Source organism: Zalophus californianus, chromosome 4, assembly GCF_009762305.2.
Source record: "Zalophus californianus isolate mZalCal1 chromosome 4, mZalCal1.pri.v2, whole genome shotgun sequence".
Lineage (NCBI taxonomy): Eukaryota > Metazoa > Chordata > Mammalia > Carnivora > Otariidae > Zalophus > Zalophus californianus.
In genome coordinates this window covers 109,388,855-109,409,597 of record NC_045598.1, presented here as the reverse complement: position 1 = coordinate 109,409,597, position 20,743 = coordinate 109,388,855, and the positions used below count along the sequence as shown (strand labels likewise).

The 20,743-nt window shown below is 41.6% G+C and overlaps 2 protein-coding genes across 8 annotated transcripts in view; one reads left to right on the top strand and one right to left on the bottom strand.

Annotated features, from left to right (window-relative positions):
- Positions 1 to 838: 838 nt before the first annotated feature.
- On the bottom strand, positions 839 to 19,604 carry MCM4 (minichromosome maintenance complex component 4). Of its 5 annotated transcripts, none has more exons than XM_027580743.2 (17): positions 19,550 to 19,604; positions 19,309 to 19,392; positions 18,767 to 18,931; positions 18,257 to 18,420; positions 18,061 to 18,162; positions 17,736 to 17,831; positions 17,560 to 17,655; positions 16,181 to 16,319; positions 13,340 to 13,560; positions 9,445 to 9,565; positions 7,086 to 7,345; positions 6,264 to 6,629; positions 5,686 to 5,813; positions 4,390 to 4,597; positions 3,130 to 3,358; positions 2,438 to 2,571; positions 839 to 1,594 (listed from the first exon to the last, which is right to left on the bottom strand). In XM_027580743.2, the coding sequence occupies exons 2-17, from the start codon at positions 19,376 to 19,378 to the stop codon at positions 1,502 to 1,504; spliced, it is 2,592 nt and encodes an 863-aa protein (XP_027436544.2). In that variant the 5' UTR covers positions 19,379 to 19,392; positions 19,550 to 19,604; the 3' UTR covers positions 839 to 1,501. The 5 variants fall into 5 exon arrangements, with proteins under 5 accessions (XP_027436544.2, XP_027436576.2, XP_027436551.2 ...); XM_027580775.2 differs by having other exon boundaries at positions 18,257 to 18,417; XM_027580750.2 differs by having other exon boundaries at positions 19,487 to 19,566.
- A 735-nt stretch (positions 19,605 to 20,339) lies between these two features.
- Positions 20,340 to 20,743, top strand: part of PRKDC (protein kinase, DNA-activated, catalytic subunit) — a 240,692-nt gene continuing 240,288 nt past the window's right edge. For 2 of the 3 annotated variants that reach the window (XM_027608954.2, XM_027608960.2), the window contains exon 1: positions 20,343 to 20,493. In XM_027608954.2, coding sequence (XP_027464755.2) covers positions 20,361 to 20,493 — 133 coding nt within the window. In that variant the 5' untranslated portion in view covers positions 20,343 to 20,360. Of the gene's footprint in view, positions 20,494 to 20,743 lie in introns of all 3 variants that reach the window. The other variant, XM_027608968.2, reaches the window with a different exon arrangement.

Sequence of the window (20,743 nt, the reverse complement as noted above, 5' to 3'; positions counted from 1 at the left end):
GTCAAGAACAGCACAGGTAAGAATGATGACTGACAAAAACAAAGAGTCTGATGAAAATTTGACTCTAAAGGCACCTGGGTGGTTCAGTCAGTTAAGCATCCGACTCTTGGTTTCAGCTCAGGTCATGATCTTGGGGTCATGGGATTGAGCCCTGCGATGGGCTCTGCACTTAGCACAGAGTCAGCTTGAGATTCTCTGCCTCTCCCTCTACCCCTCCCCCTTGTTCACATATGCTCTCTCTAAAATAAAGAAATAAATAAATAAAATCTAAAAAAAAAGCCTCTAAATATCATTCCAATATTAACATTTTAGTGCTATTTAACAATTCAGTTAGTCCTATCATTTCCTATGGATACTGGATTAATGAATGTTGATCCTAAATTATAAAAAAAAAGGCTAACTCATATAATAACTTCAGTGTTTTAGAGATTATTTATTATAGTCCTATTTCCATATAAAATTCCAGCCTACGGTGGTTTTATAAGAATAATGCCTGCTACGAGATGCCTGGGTGGCTCAGTTGCTTAAGCATCTGCCTTAGGCTCAGGTCACGATCCCAGGGTCCTGGGATTCAGTCAGTCCCGCGTCAGGCTTCTTGCTCAGCAGGAAGCCTGCTTCTCCCTCTGCCTGCCACTCCCCCTGCTTATGCTCTCTCTCTGATAAATAAATAACATCTTAAAAAAAAAAAGGATAATGCCTGCTAGGATTGAAATAAATTGGAATTTATAGTGAATTTTTTTTGTGCGTTCTAAAGTACTCACTACTATCATGAATTTCCATGAATAGTATTTATTCAAGGTTTTTCTCTTAATGAAAAATAATACCAGATAACCAAATATTACTTATTCAATCATTTATTTAGGAAAAAGTTTACATATTAGGAAAAAGTAGAAGTTAACCTAGAATCTAATCATTTCCAACCACCTATTTTTTTTTTAAATCTTATGGAAGCCATGAGAACAAGCCTCTAGAAGGAATTACACTTGAGAGCTGTTAAGAGGGAGAAAGGCTCTGGTCCTTCATTACCTCACACTGAATGATATGCACTGGCTAAGTTTTATCTCATATTACAAAAACTTCAAGCATATGGATGATTGCCTTTAGAAAGTCCAGCACAAAAAACATGACCCATGACCCAGACTATCATCTCCAAAAAAGACTTGACATCCTCACATATACATACATACATATATATATGGCAATACAGATTAAAAGCCCTGGTGCTAAAATAATGGCACTTAAAAAAAAAAAAAAGCCTCTACTGTAAATTGTAAATTGGCACAGCATTTTCACTTAAAATGTTAAACAAGTGAAAACATACACTTCATTATGAAAACTCAACCCAGGTTAGAAAGTTTTTATGGAGCCTAATAATGACTTTAAGAATCTATTTCCACTGACAGCAACAGTGGCAGCTGATTGGCCCCTATGCAGCACACATATGTACACAAGTACAACACCCAAGTGCAGACACACACAGACAGCACTGCTCACAAGAGCTTCAGAGCAAGCGGACAGTTTTGCCAGTTACTGTTAAGAAGTCATCATCAGCCAAGGCACGCAGGGCTTCTTCAAACATATCTTTGGTAATAGCCTTGGGGGAAGAGATGAAAACAATTATTTTACACATCAAGTACTCCCTTAACTGTTAGATATACATTGATTTCAATGTAAAGAATCACCAGTCTCTTTTCTTTTTGGTGGCTATATACATTCCTTAGGTTCTAACTCAGGAGGGGCAACCATTTCCTGTAGAGGGCCTGATGGTAAACAGACAGGCTGGACGTCTACCCATATGGCCTGTAGAAATATAGAAATATTCAACTCTGCCCCTGTAGTGCTAATGCAGCTGCAGAAAATATGCAAGTGAAGAGGCGTTATGAAAGCGGGCAAATGGCTGGACTTGGACCCTCAAGTTCTTTTCACTGGGCAATCCAACTTTATTTACAAAAGGGAACCTGATCATATCATCATTAAGATAAGATGCATGGTTAACACTATGTATAATAGGAAGAAGCTGCAAACACCCTAAATGTCCAACAATTGGTTAGGAAATGATGGAATAGGCATGCAAAGGGATCTTACCCAATCATTATAAATAATGTTATTAAGTCTATTTACCATCACAGATGATGTTAATAACACTTTTAATTAAAAACCAAAGAAAAAGCAAGTTATATAACAGTGTTACTCTAATTGACTATGTTCATTTTTCAAAGAAAAGACCACATGTGTACATATACACATGCAAAAACTGTTAAAGGAATACAACAAAATTTTGTTATTATTTCTTGGGTTTATGGGTGATTTTACTTTTTTTAAAAATCCAGATCTACATTTAATACTGAAAGAAAAACACTTAAAAAAAACCTTAAAAGAAGTACTAAGTTAAAAAAGAAAAACTCCATTATGCAAAAACTACTTATAAAACACTTACTATGTCAGATTGTCCCCGGATGTCTTCAAAAAGTTGCTGGTATTTTAGAGCTGGTGTTTTGCCCTTAGATGAAATAAGTTTTTTCAATGCTTCAGCTAACTCTTCTTTCCGTTTACGAGAGGTGGCACTCATTCCTGATTTAAAAGAAATGAAAAAAAAAATTAATGGAAATATTTCTGCTACAAGGAATTTGAAATATTTCAAATTTCCATAAGTATTTCTTTAGCAGTGTTGCTACAAAAAAGGTTAGGGGACAGTGGCTGAATGCGAAAATATATTCAAAATTGTGAGTTCTGAACTCTCTGCTGTTTCCAATTCTCTGTAAGCCAGTAACTGCTTGTTTCCACTGAAACACAGTCCACATAATCTGTATAGCAAGTAGTCAGTGCTCATTAAGAAATGAATTACTTCTTTAAAGTGGACTAACACAGGTGCCTAGATAGCAGAAGAGCACTGTGAAATTAGATACAACACTGTGTGTGTGCATGCTGTATGCTAGGCGTTATTTTTCTCAACTTTTAACAGATTCTCAAAGAGGCCTTAATCTGAAAAAGGTTAAGAACCTCTGCCACTTCAAATGATTTAACTGTTAGCTCAAATATGAAATATAAATTACTTGTATGTTAAGTGTATATATATATATATATATATATGTATTAAAAAATTCTCATGTGCTCTTATGTTCAATGCACCTGTAGTTAAAATAGATATGTCCACAATGCCAGTCCGGGGGTCAGTGGCAGACTGCTTTAGAGCTTCCCGATGGAGACGTTTTGCTTCTTCAACATCAACTGCTTCAACTTTGCTTGAGAATCGTACTTTAGCATGGGCTTCTGCTAGTCGAATTAATGACTCCAGCTGTCGAGGGTATGCAGAAACCATTCCTCGGCTGCTACCAATCTTCCTCATGTCTACATAAGCCTAGTGTAGACAGGAGAAAAAAAAAAAAACACCCAAAACTCCTTGTAACAATACTTCAATTTTGTGGCTAAACTGAACAGTTAGGATTCTATTAAATAAACTACCAGCTGCCAGGTGCAGTACTAAGGGGAATTAGAAGTCAGATCTAGCCTCAGGCCTTATAGCTCATCAAGAAGGTGGTATCTGATGTGGCTATGAAGAACGAAGAATGGGAGTGGGCAGGGAGGTGTGTGAGGCTGGCACTCAGGGGACATGGTGTGTTGGGGTAAAGGGCAGGTCACAATTACAGCAGAGGACTATCAGAGCGCCTGTCTGAAAAAGGTGTTCAGGCACCAACTCTGGTTTATGCCCCTGCTGAGGGTTCATTTGATGAGTGAGGCATGCAAAGATTACTGGAATAATGAATAATGAATAAATAATGAATAAAGCTGAGTTGTATTAAACTCACATATATATAACATAACTTTATTTTTTTTTGAGCAACTCTTACGTCTTTGATACAAATGGAAAATTACGAATCATGTATAACTTTGAGTATTTTCAGGGGCTTAGTTAGGATGTAAAGCCATCAAACACCAGGAACCTTCTTAGTATCATAACGTATGAGTAACTGAAGGTGTCATTTTGCACTGCTGTCCATGTGAAAGGATACTGAAAAGTGAACACAAGTACTCACAAGTCATTTTACTTTTTAGAAACAAGCAAATGGAAGCTCAGAAAAATTAGATGACTTTTCCAGAGTTACAAAGTTACTAACTAGCATAACCTCTGTTTCAACTCATGTATTCTGATCTTAAATTCACTGTGCTTACAAATATTTAATTATAAAAAGTTCCTACGACATATATAAAAAAAATCTTTTCCCCTTTTTTATCTTTGGAAAAGTCAATTTTGCAATGCAGGAGGAAAAAGTAGTTATAGGAAATAGGTTATTAATCAAATTACTTTTTTAAGGGAGATAGTCAGCTAGTTACATTAATGCTACTGGCTATAGGCTCAACAAAAACATTTTTCAGGGTTTAAACACAGACCTCAATGAGAGCCTGGCTGGCTTCCTGGCTCAGACGAGGCATGACCATGCTATGGGCGTAAGCAATGTAGTCCTTCAGCACTGCCATGTCCATGAACTCCTCCTCCACTTGCTCCTCGCTCTGGTAGTACAAAGCGACGAGGTGGTGGGCCAGACGCCTATCATAGGCTTCATCCTGAGGGTCCAGCATGAGGAATATCAAATCAAACCTGAGAAAATATTGTAAAAACACTGTTTTCCTGCTTGGGACACCAACACAGCCACATATGTAACTTAAAAAATTGCTCCTGGGGATCCTGGATGGCCCAGTCGGTTAAGCCTCTGACTCTTGGTTTGGGTCATGATCTCATGGGTTGAGATTGAGCACTGCATCGAGGTCCAGGGTCCATGCTCAGTGGCAAGTCAGCTGGAGATTCTCTCTCCCCCTCTCTCTCTGCTATCCCCCCTCCCCTAAGTGCTCTCTAATTAAATAAATCTTAAAAAAAAAATTGCTCCTGAGCCACCTAGGCACGTACAGTGAACATGTGTGTAGTCAGGGCTGCTGAGGGAGAATTAAGAGTCTGCTGTCCAGTTGTCTGGTGAGCCTTCAGATCAAATCCCTTTCTCCCTAACCTGGCCCCAGCAGGCACCCACTCTTCTGGCCATTAGGTCTGCCCCGGAAATGGCTGGTCACCAAATAGCTCAGTCAAAGAAGTAAGAGTCTTCCAAGGGAACTGTTATTGTAATTTTGAAGATTGGAAGATTTAAAGGAAAAAGCATTTAACTGTTTTGGAAAAAAAACAAAAAACAAAAAACAAAACATAACTTTGGGAAAAAGTTGAATAATTAAAATCTAAAATCCATTTATGAATACTGTAAATACTATTATAATCTAAAATACTATTTATGAAATACAATCTATTAATGAAATATTCGTAGCAGTATGGTTGAGAAAAACTGTGGACTACACAACTCTAACAAATTTAATTTTTTAGAACCTTATCTGTCATGTGAAGCTTTTCTCTGTAATTTGATGATATTCTTTAGCGACTTTAAGACTGAGATGAGCAGTAAGTGATGGGCTTCTGAAAAAGATGTCAAGGTGAAATGTGTCCTAAAAGCTTCAAAGAATGAATAAATGTTAAGATGCTACCCACGGCTGAGTAGAGAAACACGGTCCTTGCCATGAAAACCTGACTACCCATATTAGAAAACTTTGCATTAGAGGGAAGAGCTTATTGAATTTTATTATTTCCTTTTATCTCAACCTGAAAATTCTACAAATGAGCAAAGTAAGAGCATCTTTATGTTCTCATACCTTGATAATAATGTGTGAGGTAGCTGGATATTTTCAATGGTAGTTTTTTTAGGATTCCATTGAGACTCAATAGGATTTGCTGCTGCCAGGATAGAGGTACGGGCATTGAGCTGGCAAATAATCCCAGCCTGTCAGAGAAAACAGCGCAGTTAGAAGCTTCACCCTGGTCCTAGCAGGAACAGTGTGAGCTATCTTCACCTGGTGTGGCCTTTGCCATATATTCACTGTCACCAAGAGCCACACACATCACCTTGGAAGGATGCTATCAACAGATTTATCTGGGACAAGGCCATCCTCAGATTCACGCCAACTGTATTTTAGACAAATGTATGCTGGAACCACATTCTTCTCAGAAACTAAACCCCCTGCATGACCTTTAGGACAAACTCAAGTTCTGTGAATACCACATATTAGTGGGTTAGTATAGCAAAAAAAGATCAAAGAGGAAATACTCAAAGACATTTAGCTGAAACCTAATAGGAAAAGTATTCATGAGTTTCCCAAAGTTAGAACCAAAGTGAGTACAGATGCTACATTTCTAAGTGTGCCCACGTTTACACATGGAGAATGGGCCTCACCTTCGCAATGGAAAGAGTCTGCTGTTCCATGACTTCATGTAGTACTGATCTTGTACTTTCATTCATCTTGTCAAACTCATCAATACAGCAGATACCATTGTCACTCAGGACAAGGGCACCAGTCTGCAAGACAAGCTGCCTTGTCTCAGGATCTTTCATCACATACGCGGTGAGGCCGACTGCACTGGAGCCTTTCCCGGACGTATACTGGCCCCTGGGGACCAGATTGTACACATACTGCAGCAGCTGGGACTTGCTGGTCCCAGGGTCACCACACAACAGGATGTTGATCTCGGCACGAAATTTGCCTCTTCCTGTGTGACTAAAATCCTTTCTTGTTCCACCAAAGAGCTGAAGCAAGATTCCCTAAACAAACATGTTTAAACATTCACTTACTACAGAGTAACTGAGATCTAGTTTAAATGTTAGAGGTATTTTCTTATCCTGTGAATAAAAAAATCGTAATTAAATTAAGGGAAGGTAAAAACACAACAGTGCTTTAAGTTATCACTAACCAATTTATACAGAAGCACATACAACTGTGCCAGAATGGTGGCCATGTAAATCCTTATTCTGACCCCATCTGGCTTTTGTTATGTTTAGAAACATGTAAGTTCAATGTAGATATGAGGAAATGAACAAGGATGCTGGGATTCTTGTCAACCAATAACCAAGTTAGATGGTGAGCACCTTGCTCTGTGGACCAGGCCACAGTTCTTATCCTTTGGGGGAGGGGAGAGTGATGGCAGTAGGGAGGGATGTTCATGCCTTTTGATCTCAAAGAACTATAAATCCTGATCAAAGTTAAAAGTCCACTGTTACCTTCTTTATATCTTCATGTTCATAAATGCTTGGAGCCAAGGCTGACGCAAGTCTCTCATAAATGTCTGGCTTTTTAGAAAGTTCCTTGAGCAATTCCACACGCTTCTCTGAAAAAAGTTTCTGCTCTGCTTCTTCATCAAGGCCATGCAGACGTTTTGCATCAGTTTTCCGATAGTGAATGACATCAATGTGGGTTTTGTAGACAGACTTCACGTTACTCACTCTTGAGTTGACTCGAATAGGAACAGCTCGATAGATGCCTGAGGGCACAACCAAGAGAGATGCTTTTACCTTCCCTAAATGGCTCATAAACTAGCAGGCAGCACTTAAAAGATCTGAGGGCTGGCAGTGGAAGTGAGTTTTGAGCACACTGCCTTCATGGCTCTCCTAGAGTCAAGGACTCAGGCCTATACTGCAAAGCTCCCTGCTGAAGGGGGCAAGGCAAGTTGGGAAGAACACAGGTTTTTGAAAAAAGCAGACCTAAAAACATGTTCATCTGTGACCATCCGTTAGCTCTTGGATACCTATCTGAGTATAACCACACTGCACATAATCATTCTGAGATTTAAATGAAATTACTCTGGCTTTAGCACAGTGCTGGCCTACAGCTGTGTTCAATAAATAGTATTTTTAAATGGTATTTTCATTTCTCTTAAGTTGAATGTACAGAATCTGCTAAGTAATTATTTGGCTAGAACAAAGTACTAAAATCCTGTACCAAAAATTTGGAAAGGAAATCCTAAAAGCTCTTTTAAAAATGACTTGAATAAATAAAATCTTTAAAAAAATTACTCAAAAATTATTTCACAGACAAGACAGTCTACTGAGTCAAAGGTAAAAATATGGTAAAGAAAAAATTACATGTTAATAGTAAGAAGTTTTCTAGGTGAATGGCCATAACCTCACACGCTTCCTAAAGAATGTAATTTAAGAACATTAGAAGAAATAAATGATCAACCCTTCAACCATACCAACTCATTTGTTCTCCAAGAAGAAGTTTCCCAAACTGATATTTGTGATGTTTATCTTTTTTGACTTTCAATCTAGAAGCCTTGGACTCTGGGACAATCCAATTTCTTGTTTTCTGAGGAGCAAGCATCTGCTCTATCACAGGCTTCTTAGCAACTTACCATAGATCACCAATCCTTTTGTTTATTTAACAGGTCAATGTAATTCTTTTTCAAAACATAAAAACCAGTTTATATGTATCATTCTGGGAGTACACAACCTTCTTCATAGCAAGCTGAATTAGGGATGGATGACTAAAGTGGCCTAGTTATCTTTACTGGTGCTTGCAATGATTAATCATCACAGAGCAACATCAATACTTATTTTACATCTATATGGTGCTTTCCACAGCCCCCATCCCCAAATACGTTCACCTGTATCATCACATTAATTCCACTTGGCAGTTGAGGATATTAAAATAGCAGATTAAACACTTCATCAAAGGATTCAGACAAATAGGATGGCAGAACGAGGACTGCACATCTTTCACTAATGACACATTCTTTCACGTTGTTAGTGGACTACAAGTGCTTTTATAACTTAAGATTGCTATGGGCAGCTGTTGGGCTTCATACTGGGGAGACACATGATGAGAAGTCCTAACTCACTGAATACAACCAACGGGCTACACCAAGAGCCACAGCCACTCCTTGGACTCAGTCCCCACCTTGACCTCAATGAACTGTGCCTACTGTCCACACAAACACAGCCCCTTTGAGAAACCAGTGCTCATGCTGCTCTGAAGCATCGAGAGAAAGACTGGCGTATTCACATGGTACAGAGGAACGAGCACTTTCTTGGCCAGAAGAGAGGAGGAACCTTGTGTCACAGATTACCGTAGAACCTCAGCTACCGTGAGCTCCAAGTCTCTGAATCTCTGCTTCCTCTAAAAATACCATAATGTAACTCCTGTACAGAAGCAACGTGCTCTGACCCATTTCCTCTCTATAATAAGTAAATGTTAACCCTTGGCTGTACATTTGGGAAATAAGTAGCAAATTACTTAAAATTCCAAAATTGGTGAGTGCTGCTTCCTGGAGCTGCTGGTATAACTCGAATCTTACCAATACTAGTCTTGTCTGAGTTGTTTTTTCAAGATACCAATGCTATCAGGTCAAAATACACTCATAGCTCTGGAACGCTGAGATAGCAAAGAGCAAGCAACTGCAAGGACAATGCACTGAAAGGTTCCATACTGCTAGGTAAAAAAGTGATTGAAGCATTACAGGCAGGACCAAGCCTCCTGCCAATGAATTCATGACCAAGCCAAAGGACTGACTAAAAAGTATCAAAAAAAAAAAAATAAAAAAGCAAGACATACTTATCTCATTAATACAGCCTTCATTCTTACCTGTAATGTTCACTCTGTCTCCAGGCTGAACCTTGTCAACAAGATCATTGTGAGCAAAAAGGATGACAGTATGAGGTGTCTGCCCTGCAGGCATATCTTCAGGAGACTCTTGAAGTTTGATCTGAAAGAGCAGTGGAAACAGAAAACTCAGGAAATGACAAGCATAATTTAGACAAAACTGCCAGTCTTTGTTCCACTCTATTTTTTATGTTTACCACATTTTTATTTTATTAAAAAGATTTCATTTATTTATTTTAGAGAGAAAGCATGCATGCATGTGTGTACACCTGAGTGGGGGAGGGATTGAGGGAGAGGGAGGGAAGCAGACCTCCCAGCTGAGCACGGAGGCAGCTGCAGGGCTCGATCTCACAACCTGAGCCAAAAGCAAGAGTTCCACACTCAACTGACTGAGCCACCGAGGCACCCCTACCACATTTATTTTTAAAACACCATTCTTGGGGCGCCTGGGTGGCTCAGTTGGTTAAGCGACTGCCTTCAGCTCAGGTCATGATCCTGGAGTCCCGGGATCGAGTCCCACATCGGGCTCCCTGCTCAGCAGGAAGTCTGCTTCTCCCTCTAACCCTCTTCCCTCTTGTGCTCTCTGTCTCTCATTCTCTCTCTCACAAATAAATAGAAAAAATATTAAAAAAAAAAAAAAAACACCATTCTTGGGGCACCTGGGTGGCTCAGTCAGTACAATATCTGCCTTTGCTCAGGTTATGATCCCAGAGTTCTGGAATCGAGTCCCGCATTGGGCTCCCTGCTCAGTGGGGAGCCTGCTTCTCCCTCTGCCTCCCCCAGCTTGTATTTGTGTTCTCTCTCTCTCAAATAAATAAATCTTAAAAAAAAACACCACCACCATTCTTTGTTTTTATCTCCAGATATCTAACATTTCTTTTAAAAAAAAACCTTTAATGTGATATGAACATACATTTTGTAAAGATATTGTGTATTTACAAATTCTATCTGGGGGGGAGTGGTCAGTGATTTACGTGACTGTTTTTTGCCATTTCAAGGTTGTAGTGGATATTGCTTTGTATAAATGTTTGTCTAAATTTCTAATTATGTTTTTAGCAGTTACTTCTAGAGATTTCCTGGGTGGAGAAGTACATACTTTTCAGGTTCATGGTTAAGCACTTTTGTGCATCTCTCCTAGTCACTGCGTGCACCTCATAAACACTTAGCCTGGTTACTCATCTAACAGGTATTTGCTGAGCACCTGGCATGTGCTGGACCCTGGTTCTAGGTGTTGGGGACTCCACAGTGAATGAAGTCTTCCCTCAGAGTGGAGTGAGGACAGACAATACACATTTGACAATGACAAATGTAATGGGCAGGAGAAAAAAAGAGCAAGGAACATGGGCAGTGGGGGTGGAGGGGACGCTTTTCATAAAGCAAGGTTAGGGAAGGCCTTTCTCAGATCAAAGAACCTCTAAAAAGAGGTCTAGGGGACGTTAGGGAGGAAGCCATGTGTTCTGAATGCTAAGAACAGCAAGTGCAAAGTCCTGAGGCAAACCTGTGCTTGGCTGAGAAGCCCTGTATAAGGAAGTGGTTGAGACACCATCAGTGAGGTCTGTGGGTACAAAGGTGTGTTGTGGTGATGATGTTGGGCCACATAGTTTGGAGACTACTCTAGGATACTAAGTTTTATTTCAAGTCAGTTTGGGAGTCTTTGAAGCATTCTAAGAAAGAATATTACACTATAAGCTCCTTGGGAGCATGGTTCCACATTTGTATCTCTAGCTCTCAGCACCATGCTGGCATGAGTTGAGGCACATTTGCTCCAATAATTGATAGCAATATTAGATGAAAATTTATATCTATAATTTTCAATTCTTTGGTTAGTAAAAACATTGAACACTTTTTCACATTTGCTAGTATTTTTCTTATTGAGTCCCCATATGGAAATTAACTTTGTAGTATTTTTTTTTTAAAGATTTTATTTATTTATTTATTTATTTATTTATTTTTTTTTTAAAGATTTATTTATTTATTTTGAGAGAGTGAGAATGAGAGAGAGAGAGAGCGCACATGAGAGGGGGGAGGGCCAGAGGGAGAAGCAGGCTCCTCGCTGAGCAGGGAGCCCGATGCGGGACTCGATCCCGGAACTCCAGGATCACGACCTGAGCCGAAGGCAGTCGCCTAACCAACTGAGCCACCCAGGCGCCCCTAAAGATTTTATTTATTTATTTGACAGAGAGATAGAGAGAGCACAAGTAGGCGGAGAGGGAGAAGCAGGCTCTCTGCTGAGCAGGGAGCCTGACATGAGACTTGATCCCAGGACCCTGGGATCATGACCTAAGCCGAAGGCAGCTACTTAACCGACTGAGCCACCCAGGTGCCCCCAACTCTGTAGTATTCTGAACATATTTTATTTAAATTTTAAAAAGTTGGGGCGCCTGGGTGGCTCAGTTGGTTAAGCGACTGCCTTCGGCTCAGGTCATGATCCTGGAGTCCCGGGATCGAGTCCCACATCAGGCTCCCTGCGCAGCAGGGAGTCTGCTTCTCCCTCTGACCTTTCCGCCTCTCATGTGTTCTCTCTCTCATTCTCGTTCTCTCAAATAATAAATAAAATCTTTTAAAAAAATAAATAAATAAATTTTAAAAAGTTGTTTAAACATTGTAACAAAATTAAAAAAACTTAACAGTCCTTGTCCCTGTGCCTACTTTAACACCATCATAATCATAGCAAATAAATGATTTTGACTTTTCCCACTTATTTCTATGTTGTTTTAATAACTTCATCTTAACATTTTCATTATTAAAGGCATGCCTGGGTGGCTTAGTCAGTCAAGCATCCGACTCGTAGTTTTGGCTTAGGTCATGATCTCGCAGTTGTGAGACTGAGCCCTGTGTGGGGCTCTGCACTCAGTGTGGAGTCTGCGTCATTCTCTCTTCCTCTCCCTCCCCCTCTGCCCCTCCCTGTGCACACGCTCTCTAAAATAAATAAAATCTTTAAAAAAAATTTCATTAAAGACACAAAAGCCAAACTTCCTTTAAAATGTGTGAGAAAAACTTCAGAAAAATTGTCAACTCATTCTGTACTAGTGGAACAGCTGCAAAATGACAAAATTTAACCAAGTAATTTTTACCAATATATTTTTCAAAATATTTTAAAGTAATCTCTACACCCAATGTGGGGCTCAAACTTCTAACTCAGAGATCAAGAGTCACATGCTCTACCAACTGAGCCAGCCAGGCACCCCAATTTTTACTGATCGTATGTTTTACATGCTTTTGTCTGATAGACTAAATTTTTTTTACAAGCTTAAGTATTTCCTATAGAAACATCTCATGTTAAAATTTTTTTGAAAGATTTATTTTAGGGCACCCGGGTGGCTCAGTCAGTTAAGCAATCCCCTTCAGCTCAGGTCATAAGCCCAGGGTCCTGGGATCGAGCCCCGCATCGGGCTCCCTGCTCAGCGGGGGAGCCTGCTTCTCCCTCTCCCTCTTCCCCTCCCCTATGCTCATGCATACTCTCTCTCTCAAATTAATAAATAAAACCTTAAAATAAGATTTGAGAGAGAGAGGGGAAGGGGGACGGGAGGGGAAAGGCTAGAGGTAGAGGGAGAAAAAGTCTAAAGCAGACTCTGCACTAAGCGCAGAGCTGGATGTGGGGCTTGATCTCTCAAGCTGAACAGAAACGAGACATTTAACCAACTGTGCCACCCAGGCACCGCTCACATTAAATTTAATAAGTCAAAAAGTGGAGATAATAGTGAAAGAATGCATTTTTCTTATTATAAAGTATCTTAGACCATGAGAACATGGCATATATAATAACGACCTGGTGCTCACTGGCAATAAAAAAGGAACATTCCCATCCCAAAGCTGACGCCTTAAGCACTAATATGCCAAAGGGGAGGCCTTCCAGGACACCCAAGAAGGCACATACCATCTGCTTGTCAGAGAACACAGAGCGGTTGTGGATCAGCGCCATGCTGTGGGTGGTGTGGCAGCGCTCACAAACAGAGGGCTCGGCAATGCGGCCACGGTCAATCTCCACCCGAGCTGTGTGGGCACACACTTGGCACTGGAAGAAGGCCTCTTGCATCTCTGGAATCAGCTGGGATGTCCTGATTACCATGCCACTGATGGCAATAAGCTGGTCGATGTCTACAAGGAGTTGGGGAGAGAGGTCAGTTTATCCACCAGCCACTGCCCACAGCCCAGCCAGAGGTGGTCTCTTCCCTGAGCTATATTCCTGCCGGGGCAGGTCTGGGTCTGCCATCAAGCCCAGGAGAATCTTACTGGGAGATGCAGAGGTACCTGGGGATGGCTGGGGTCACAGGTAGGTGCTGTGGCCAGGGCATGAATGTTTCATTGGGTATCCTCAGGTCTGGCCTGGGATGCCCTTCCTGTGCTGTCTTCCTTCTCAACTCCGATGGGACCTCTGGCCTTCTGCCGCATGGCCCTCTGTCCAACAGGCATCCACCACCTTCCTGCTCATCTAGCCCCTGCTCCCTTCCACCTTCTGGGTTTGCATTAGAATCTTTACACTTCTGCCTTCTTTGCCCCCATGGACTTCTGCCTCATGCACTGTATCATGTGGAAGTCCTGCTGTCTCAGTGTATGTGAAATGCATTGGCTCCAGAGCCAGATGGTCTGGGCTGAATACCTGTGTGACCCTGGGGACACTGTTAGCCTCTCTGTGCCCATCTACACATGGCAGTAATGGCACCTACCTTACACTTGTTGAAGATTAAAAGCCTGCATACATCAAGCCTAATAAGAACAGTACTTGGAAAAAAGAAAAGGGGCGCCTGGGTGGCTCAGTCATTAATTAAGCGTCTGCCTTCGGCCCAGGTCATGGTCGCAGCGTCCTGGGATCAAGTCCCCCATCAGGCTCCCTGCTCAGCAGGAAGTCTGCTTCTCCCTCTCCCACTCCCCCTGCTTGTGTTCCCTCTCTCGCTGTGTCTCTCTCTGTCAAATAAATAAAATGTTTAAAAAAAAAACCAAAAAACAGTACTTAGCAGAAATAAGCACTGTATAACTTAGCCAATCATTACCATCTATATAAGAAAGCCCTTGTATAGAATATTTTTTACTCTTGATCCTGGTTTGGAATTTTCCTGATAAGAAAACTTTAACATAGCTAATTCCCACTGCTGGTTCCAAAGGAGTTATACTATTATTCATAATCAACAAAACGTGGCCTGTAGTTAGCCACAGCGGGCCTTGTAGTTTGTCTCAGCCTTCCAGTACTTACTGCTACTTCACAAGGTCTTTCCCACTTGGTCTTGTCCTCCCTTCTACCTACTTACAAATCTTCCTTTCTTCTTTCCCTAGCAATTCTTATTTTACTTTAAAAAGTAAACTCTGTAGTATGTTACACAAATCAACATAAAAGTTAAAAACTTTTAAAATCAGTTGAGCATCTGGCAATTCCTCTTCCTCTGAAATTATGATAATCTCCAGTCTTAACCTGAAATTCATGTACCAATGCTCTGCCTCTGAAAAATGAACTATAGCACTCTCAGTCTCCTACTTCCTCCAATGTCTCCACTGAATACCCTATCACAGAAGCGAGGTCGGGAACGAATTTCTTAAGAAAATATGTATTCCTTTATTCAACAGTGAACTCCAACACTTGCTCCGTTGTTAGCTGTTTTATTTTCTTATAGTGACATTTGTGTCTTTTGTGCATTCATCTATAGGGCTGTTTATAAATTCTCAATAGTTTTTATATCTTAATCTTCACATACAGCAAATACCATGTTTGTCCTGAATTTCACTCTTATGGCTGCTGTCCAGCTTAGGACCCTGCTGCTCCATACTGGAGCTACTATTAAAGTCCCTTAACTGAACTTCAAAACACTAGACCCACCATGAACTTCTCAAGAGTAGCAAAAGCTTTCTCATTTTCTTCTGAAAAAGTATCAATGGCTCCCTACTGACTCTGGAATAAAAATCTGAATTCAAAGCTCTTCAGGATCCACGCCTTCCAACCCTCACACAAACATTTCCTCCCTTACTTTCTGCATCAGCCAGCACTTATAACCTGCATATAGCTCTGCTTTGCTTCTGCCTACATCCCCTTTGTGCTGTCCAGTGTGAATTCATTCATGTCTGCTTTCCAAATCCTTATTATAATTCAAATTCCTCTTTTACCATGAACTCGTCCTACCTGGGTCTAGCATTCTCCTTCCCTCCCTGGGCTGAGACACTTCCTGCACTGCTCTCTTGTTCTACATTTTCTTTTATTTACTTTCCAAACTAGATTTTTTTTTTTAAAGATTTATTTAATCATCTGAGAGAGGGAGAGAATCCTCAAGCAGACTCCCTACTGATTATGGACCTGAGATCATGACCTGAGCCACAATCAAGAGTCGGATGCTCAACCCACTGAGCCACCCAGGTGCCCCCAAACTAGATTCCTTTTTTAAGTTCCAAAGAAGGGATTATATTTTGTATTTGTTTTCTGCAGTGATTTGCAAAACGTGCCTACTTAGTAACTGTAAAATTACTACATTTGGGTAAAATTACTACATTAAGATAGAGAACTGTCAAGAGTTACAACCTCTTTTATGTCATTTCAGTTAAGTTAAAAGAAGGTAGGGTGGGTTCAAAGGCATATAGGGTAAATGAATCTCACATATATTTAGTCAATTTATAATCTATTACCACTATTACCACTATTACTATTACCATTGGTAAAAAAATACCAATTCTTTTAAAATTCCTTGATGAAATAAATTTTATTTTTACATATTTTCCTGCTATTAAAAAACATTACCTTCTGGATTCAGGTTTCTCATATTCTTCGTCTTTAATGCATTGAATGGTCTTACTTGAATCTGATGTTCTAAGATTGAGTCAGGGTAACGGTCAAAGAAGATCTCATTGACAGCCATGTCAAAGATTGGGATAACTTCCTATAAAAATAAGTGTAAAGAAGCCAAGCTGTGTTTATATTCCCATCATAGAATTAAATACAAGAAATAAGGCATTTCATATTAGCAAAGTATAAAAACAAATACATCTGGCATAATCCTTAAGTATCATCTCTATGTAATCACAAACATGCTGTTTAAAAACCTTAGGTACATTGAGACTGAGCTCTCTCACCTCTGCATATTCTCATTTGGGTTAAAGGTGGTCATATATATGAAACCTTCACAATGTACTGATATATCTTAGGCTTTTAATTAGTAATGAAAAGTTTCTGAACTCAGAACTCATAACTTCTATGTTAGGGAACTTGACCAAGGTCACACAGCTATTAAACAGCAAGATCAAAATATAAAACAAATATAGCTGATACTTGAATAATAAAATCTGACATAAAGCTTAAAATAAAAAGGTTATAAGGGCGCCTGAGTGGCTCAGTTGGTTAAGCGCCAGACTCCTGATTTTGGCTCAGGGCATAATCTCAGGGTTGTGAGATCGAGCCCCGTGTCAGTCTCTGCGCTGGGTCTGGAGCCTGCTTAAGATTCTCTTTCTCCCTCTGTCCCTCCCACCCCAAATTAAAAAACAAAAAAAGAAAAAGATTACAACACAGTTAACATAATCTTATGTTATGCACACATAATAGCACGGATAGCACACAGTGTAATGCGTTTATTGATAAAATATTTTTGCTTAAGGGATGCCTGGGTGGCACAGTTAGTTGAGTGTCTGACTCTTCATTTCAGCTCAGGTCATGATCTCAGGATCATGAGATCCAGCCCCAACTGGGGCTCTGCAATGAGCCTGGAGTCTGCTTAAGACTATCCATCCCTCTCCCTCTGCCCCCCAGCCCCCGCCACCTCCTGCGTGTGCGCACTCTCTGAAATAAATAAATCTTAAAAAAAGTTTTTTTTTCCCTTAGGATAATTTACTTCATCCAACCCAAGCAGCTATGAATTTTAAGATTCACCATTATTTTAAATACTATTAAGAAACAACCTGCCAATTAGACTATGACCTGCCACTGACAATAACACACATCCCAATTTTGGAAACGTGAAAGTGTGAGGAAATGTTCATCTTAAAGGAGAAGAAATATGATTTTCTTAAGTTGTGGTGCTCTGGAGGCACATTCTTTCTGCTATCCAGGAAATTCTGCTATTCAAAAACCCTCTAGGTGTTCTGGATGTTTACTATAATTCATCAAGGTCAAAATCAAAATCTTACCTGTGGGTAGCAGATGAGCTGTCTGTATAGATTTTTGTCAAATGATTTTATGTGTTCACAGTTTACATTTAAAAATGGCTCCCCGATGACATTTATCTAGAAGAGAAAACAAAGAGGTTTTGTTCTGCTGATTGTTTTAAATGCATTAATTTGATTTTATAAGACTATTTGATTACCTCCCCAAGTCGTTGCATGTACAAAGGTTCAGTAATATCTATGCCAATATTTTCCTCTTCTTTAGCCAGAGGGTCAATAAAACGCTGAAGGAATCTCTTGATGTGGAAACAAAAAGAGTAAGTTTGATGCATTAGGAATAACAACTACTCAAAATGCAAAATATTATGAGTATGTCTCAGGAGTATGTCTCCACTATTTGGAGACAGACGTAAATAGTATTTTTTCTTTTTAAAAACATCAACAATTCTAAGCCACCTAAAACTCTATTTATAAACCTTTTCTCCCAGCATTTTCAGAACCCTAAAGTACTAAGGTACAGCTCACCTGAAAATTTTCTTTGCATGTCGCCACATTTACATCTGTTCCCCAAATCACAAGTTTTTGGCCTAGAGACTGCTCACTCGCCACTATATCTTCTGTTGCTGGCTATACAGAAAAATATGATAGAACCAGTTAATAGGGAATTACCCATTTTATGTTTCCCAAATGCCCCTATCAGAAGATTGTACTATGTACTCACCACATCAGACTGCAAATCCACCTGCAGGCCCTTCCGTGCAGACCCCAGGTCAGGCCTCTGCCTCACAGGTGTGCCTCTAACACCACTCCTTGGAGTTCCCTCTACCCGAGAGCTGGGAGTGCCATATGTCAGCGGTGAACTAACGTCAAAGTCAAGAGGAACTGCTATAAAAACAAAATTTGAAAGTCTACAATAAAATTCTGGTAGCCTATCAAATCCTAAACTACAGCATGTTGATTTAAGTCATCTAAGCACAAGAGCAAATAATATTCCTTGTAACCCGTGGTGGTTAAGATTCTGAGGACTATTAAACCTTCTAGTATAAAAAAGCACCAGAACTTTTTTTCTCTGTTCACTAAGCCCTAACGTGTACCTATCTTTGTACTCTTTGTGAACATACTAGCTCATGTCCGGTTACATAAACTACCCGTTAACAAAACAGCAAACCTGACCAGCTAAAGCATTATCCATATATTAACCACAGTAGAACTTAGATCGCCAAAAATATACTTGAGGAATGTATTTGAGCAGGGCTGGAAAATAACATATCCTGCGCGGCAGGGCTCTGCAGGTCAGCTCCAGGTGAGGTCGGCATAGGCTGTAACTCTCCTGTAGAGGTAGAATCTTCGCCTCTACGTCTCTGATATGGTGACGACCTGGCATCTTCACTTCGAGCTTGTGACATAGAACACAGAAAAGATGGCCATCAATTCTCACGTTTGGTTTTCCGGGAGTTCCATCAAGTCTCTTGGGAACAAATACAAACCAAACAGAACAAAGACAAATGGGCACAGACGTGCCTAACAATTAGAAATGGTGGAAACGAGGGCCCAGCACTGCCTGCCTCACAAAAAAAGTATCTGCACACTAGAATTGACAAAGCATGAGCAAATGCTCGCCGTCCTCACGTCTTACTCCCCCTGGGACTTAAAGACTGCGCTCAGAGCCAGAAATCAGGCGCACAGACCAGGCCTCTCTGTGGTGGCGGGAAAAAGCCCGAAGAGGGGAAGGGAGGGTAACGTGGCGGGCTCGACTCAAGGGAAGGGACTTACGCGTCTGCGCAGAGGTGGCCCGCCCGCGCCGGCCGCCGCGGCGGCTCGGGGTGGACGCCGGGGATGACATGATGCTCGTGGAATCTGCGCGAGAAAAGGGCAGGTTCCACCCGCATCCGCCCCGGCTTTCTCCCTCCCCACCGCACAGATACCCTCTCCAGGCTCCGCATCGCGCCACCTCAGCCCACACGCTGCTACCGGGAAAGCTCGCCTCTGACGCCCGCAGGGCACCCGAACGCACCGGGTGGGTCGCTCTCCTACACAGCACGAGCGGAACAAGGTTTCGCGCCGGCAGCACCATCGTCAACGCCCTGGGCGGTGCCCCACCAATCACAGCAGCGCTCTCGCATGGCTCCGCCTCCGGGAGGTGCCACTGTGCACCAACAGGGGGGACTGAACGGCCTCCTTCGGCGCCCCACGGAAGGCAGACGCAAGCCTCGCTCGGTTCCCCCCTCCGTTTAGATGGTCTGGTCCCTTGCTAGACTGCGTTTTCGCGGGAAACCTGGGGAGTCCCGCCAGACTGTTCACCGAGGGGTTGATCTACGCTGTATTGTCGGCTAAGGAGAATATCCTTTATCCCTTAAGCATCTTCATTTCTAAAGACATTACACATGCATTTTTCACTCTTTATCAAGGGACTACTTCGTAGATCTTGACCCAAGCCTCTAGTTTGTCTTTTTTTTCTGCCTGCGGTGTTTAGTCAACTCTAATTCACCAACCATCCCCCTCTATTTCCGGAGGTCAAATCTCTAGATTCCTGTTTCTCTCTAAGCTCCGATGTATGCATTCTAAGTGTATTGTATGCAACACATTCATTGACCTGCCAATATCTTAATTGACATCTAACGGGCTTTTCCTATGGAGAAGACCCCTCCTTTCAGGGTCCCCCAAAGGTTTCCCACCACCGCGAGCCCCATCCCTGCCCTGGGAACTCCGCCCCCGTACCCGTGAGCCCCACCCCCGTGCCCGTGAGCCCCGCCCCCAGCCCCAAGGCATTTTGGGGCGCAAGCGCAGTGCCGGGTCTGAGCGTGATGGCTGACTCCGCGTCTGGCATGCGGGGTTCTCTACTGCAGCTGCAGGAGTCCTTGTCTCACGGCGACCGCTGCAGCGCCGCGATGGCCAGTTATCAGCTGATCCGGGGCCTGGGACAGGAGTGCGTGCTGAGCACCGGCCCCGCGGTGCTGGGTGGGTACTGTCTCGGCCGCGCCAAGGAGGGTCCCAACGCGCGTGCGCGTTTGGGGTTTTCGCGTTTTCGGGTTGTGCCGGGGCGTCGGGGCCTGATAGTCTAGTTTCTGTCCTGGTGGGTTTATCTGACAGTGTTTTGAAAAAGTCCAGTCGTTTGATTCTGGATTGTCGAAATTTCTGTGGTTGTCATGCTGCTTTTTTTTCTTAGCAGGGTAAAGATGTTTTAAAAGTAAAGTTGGTGAAAATACCC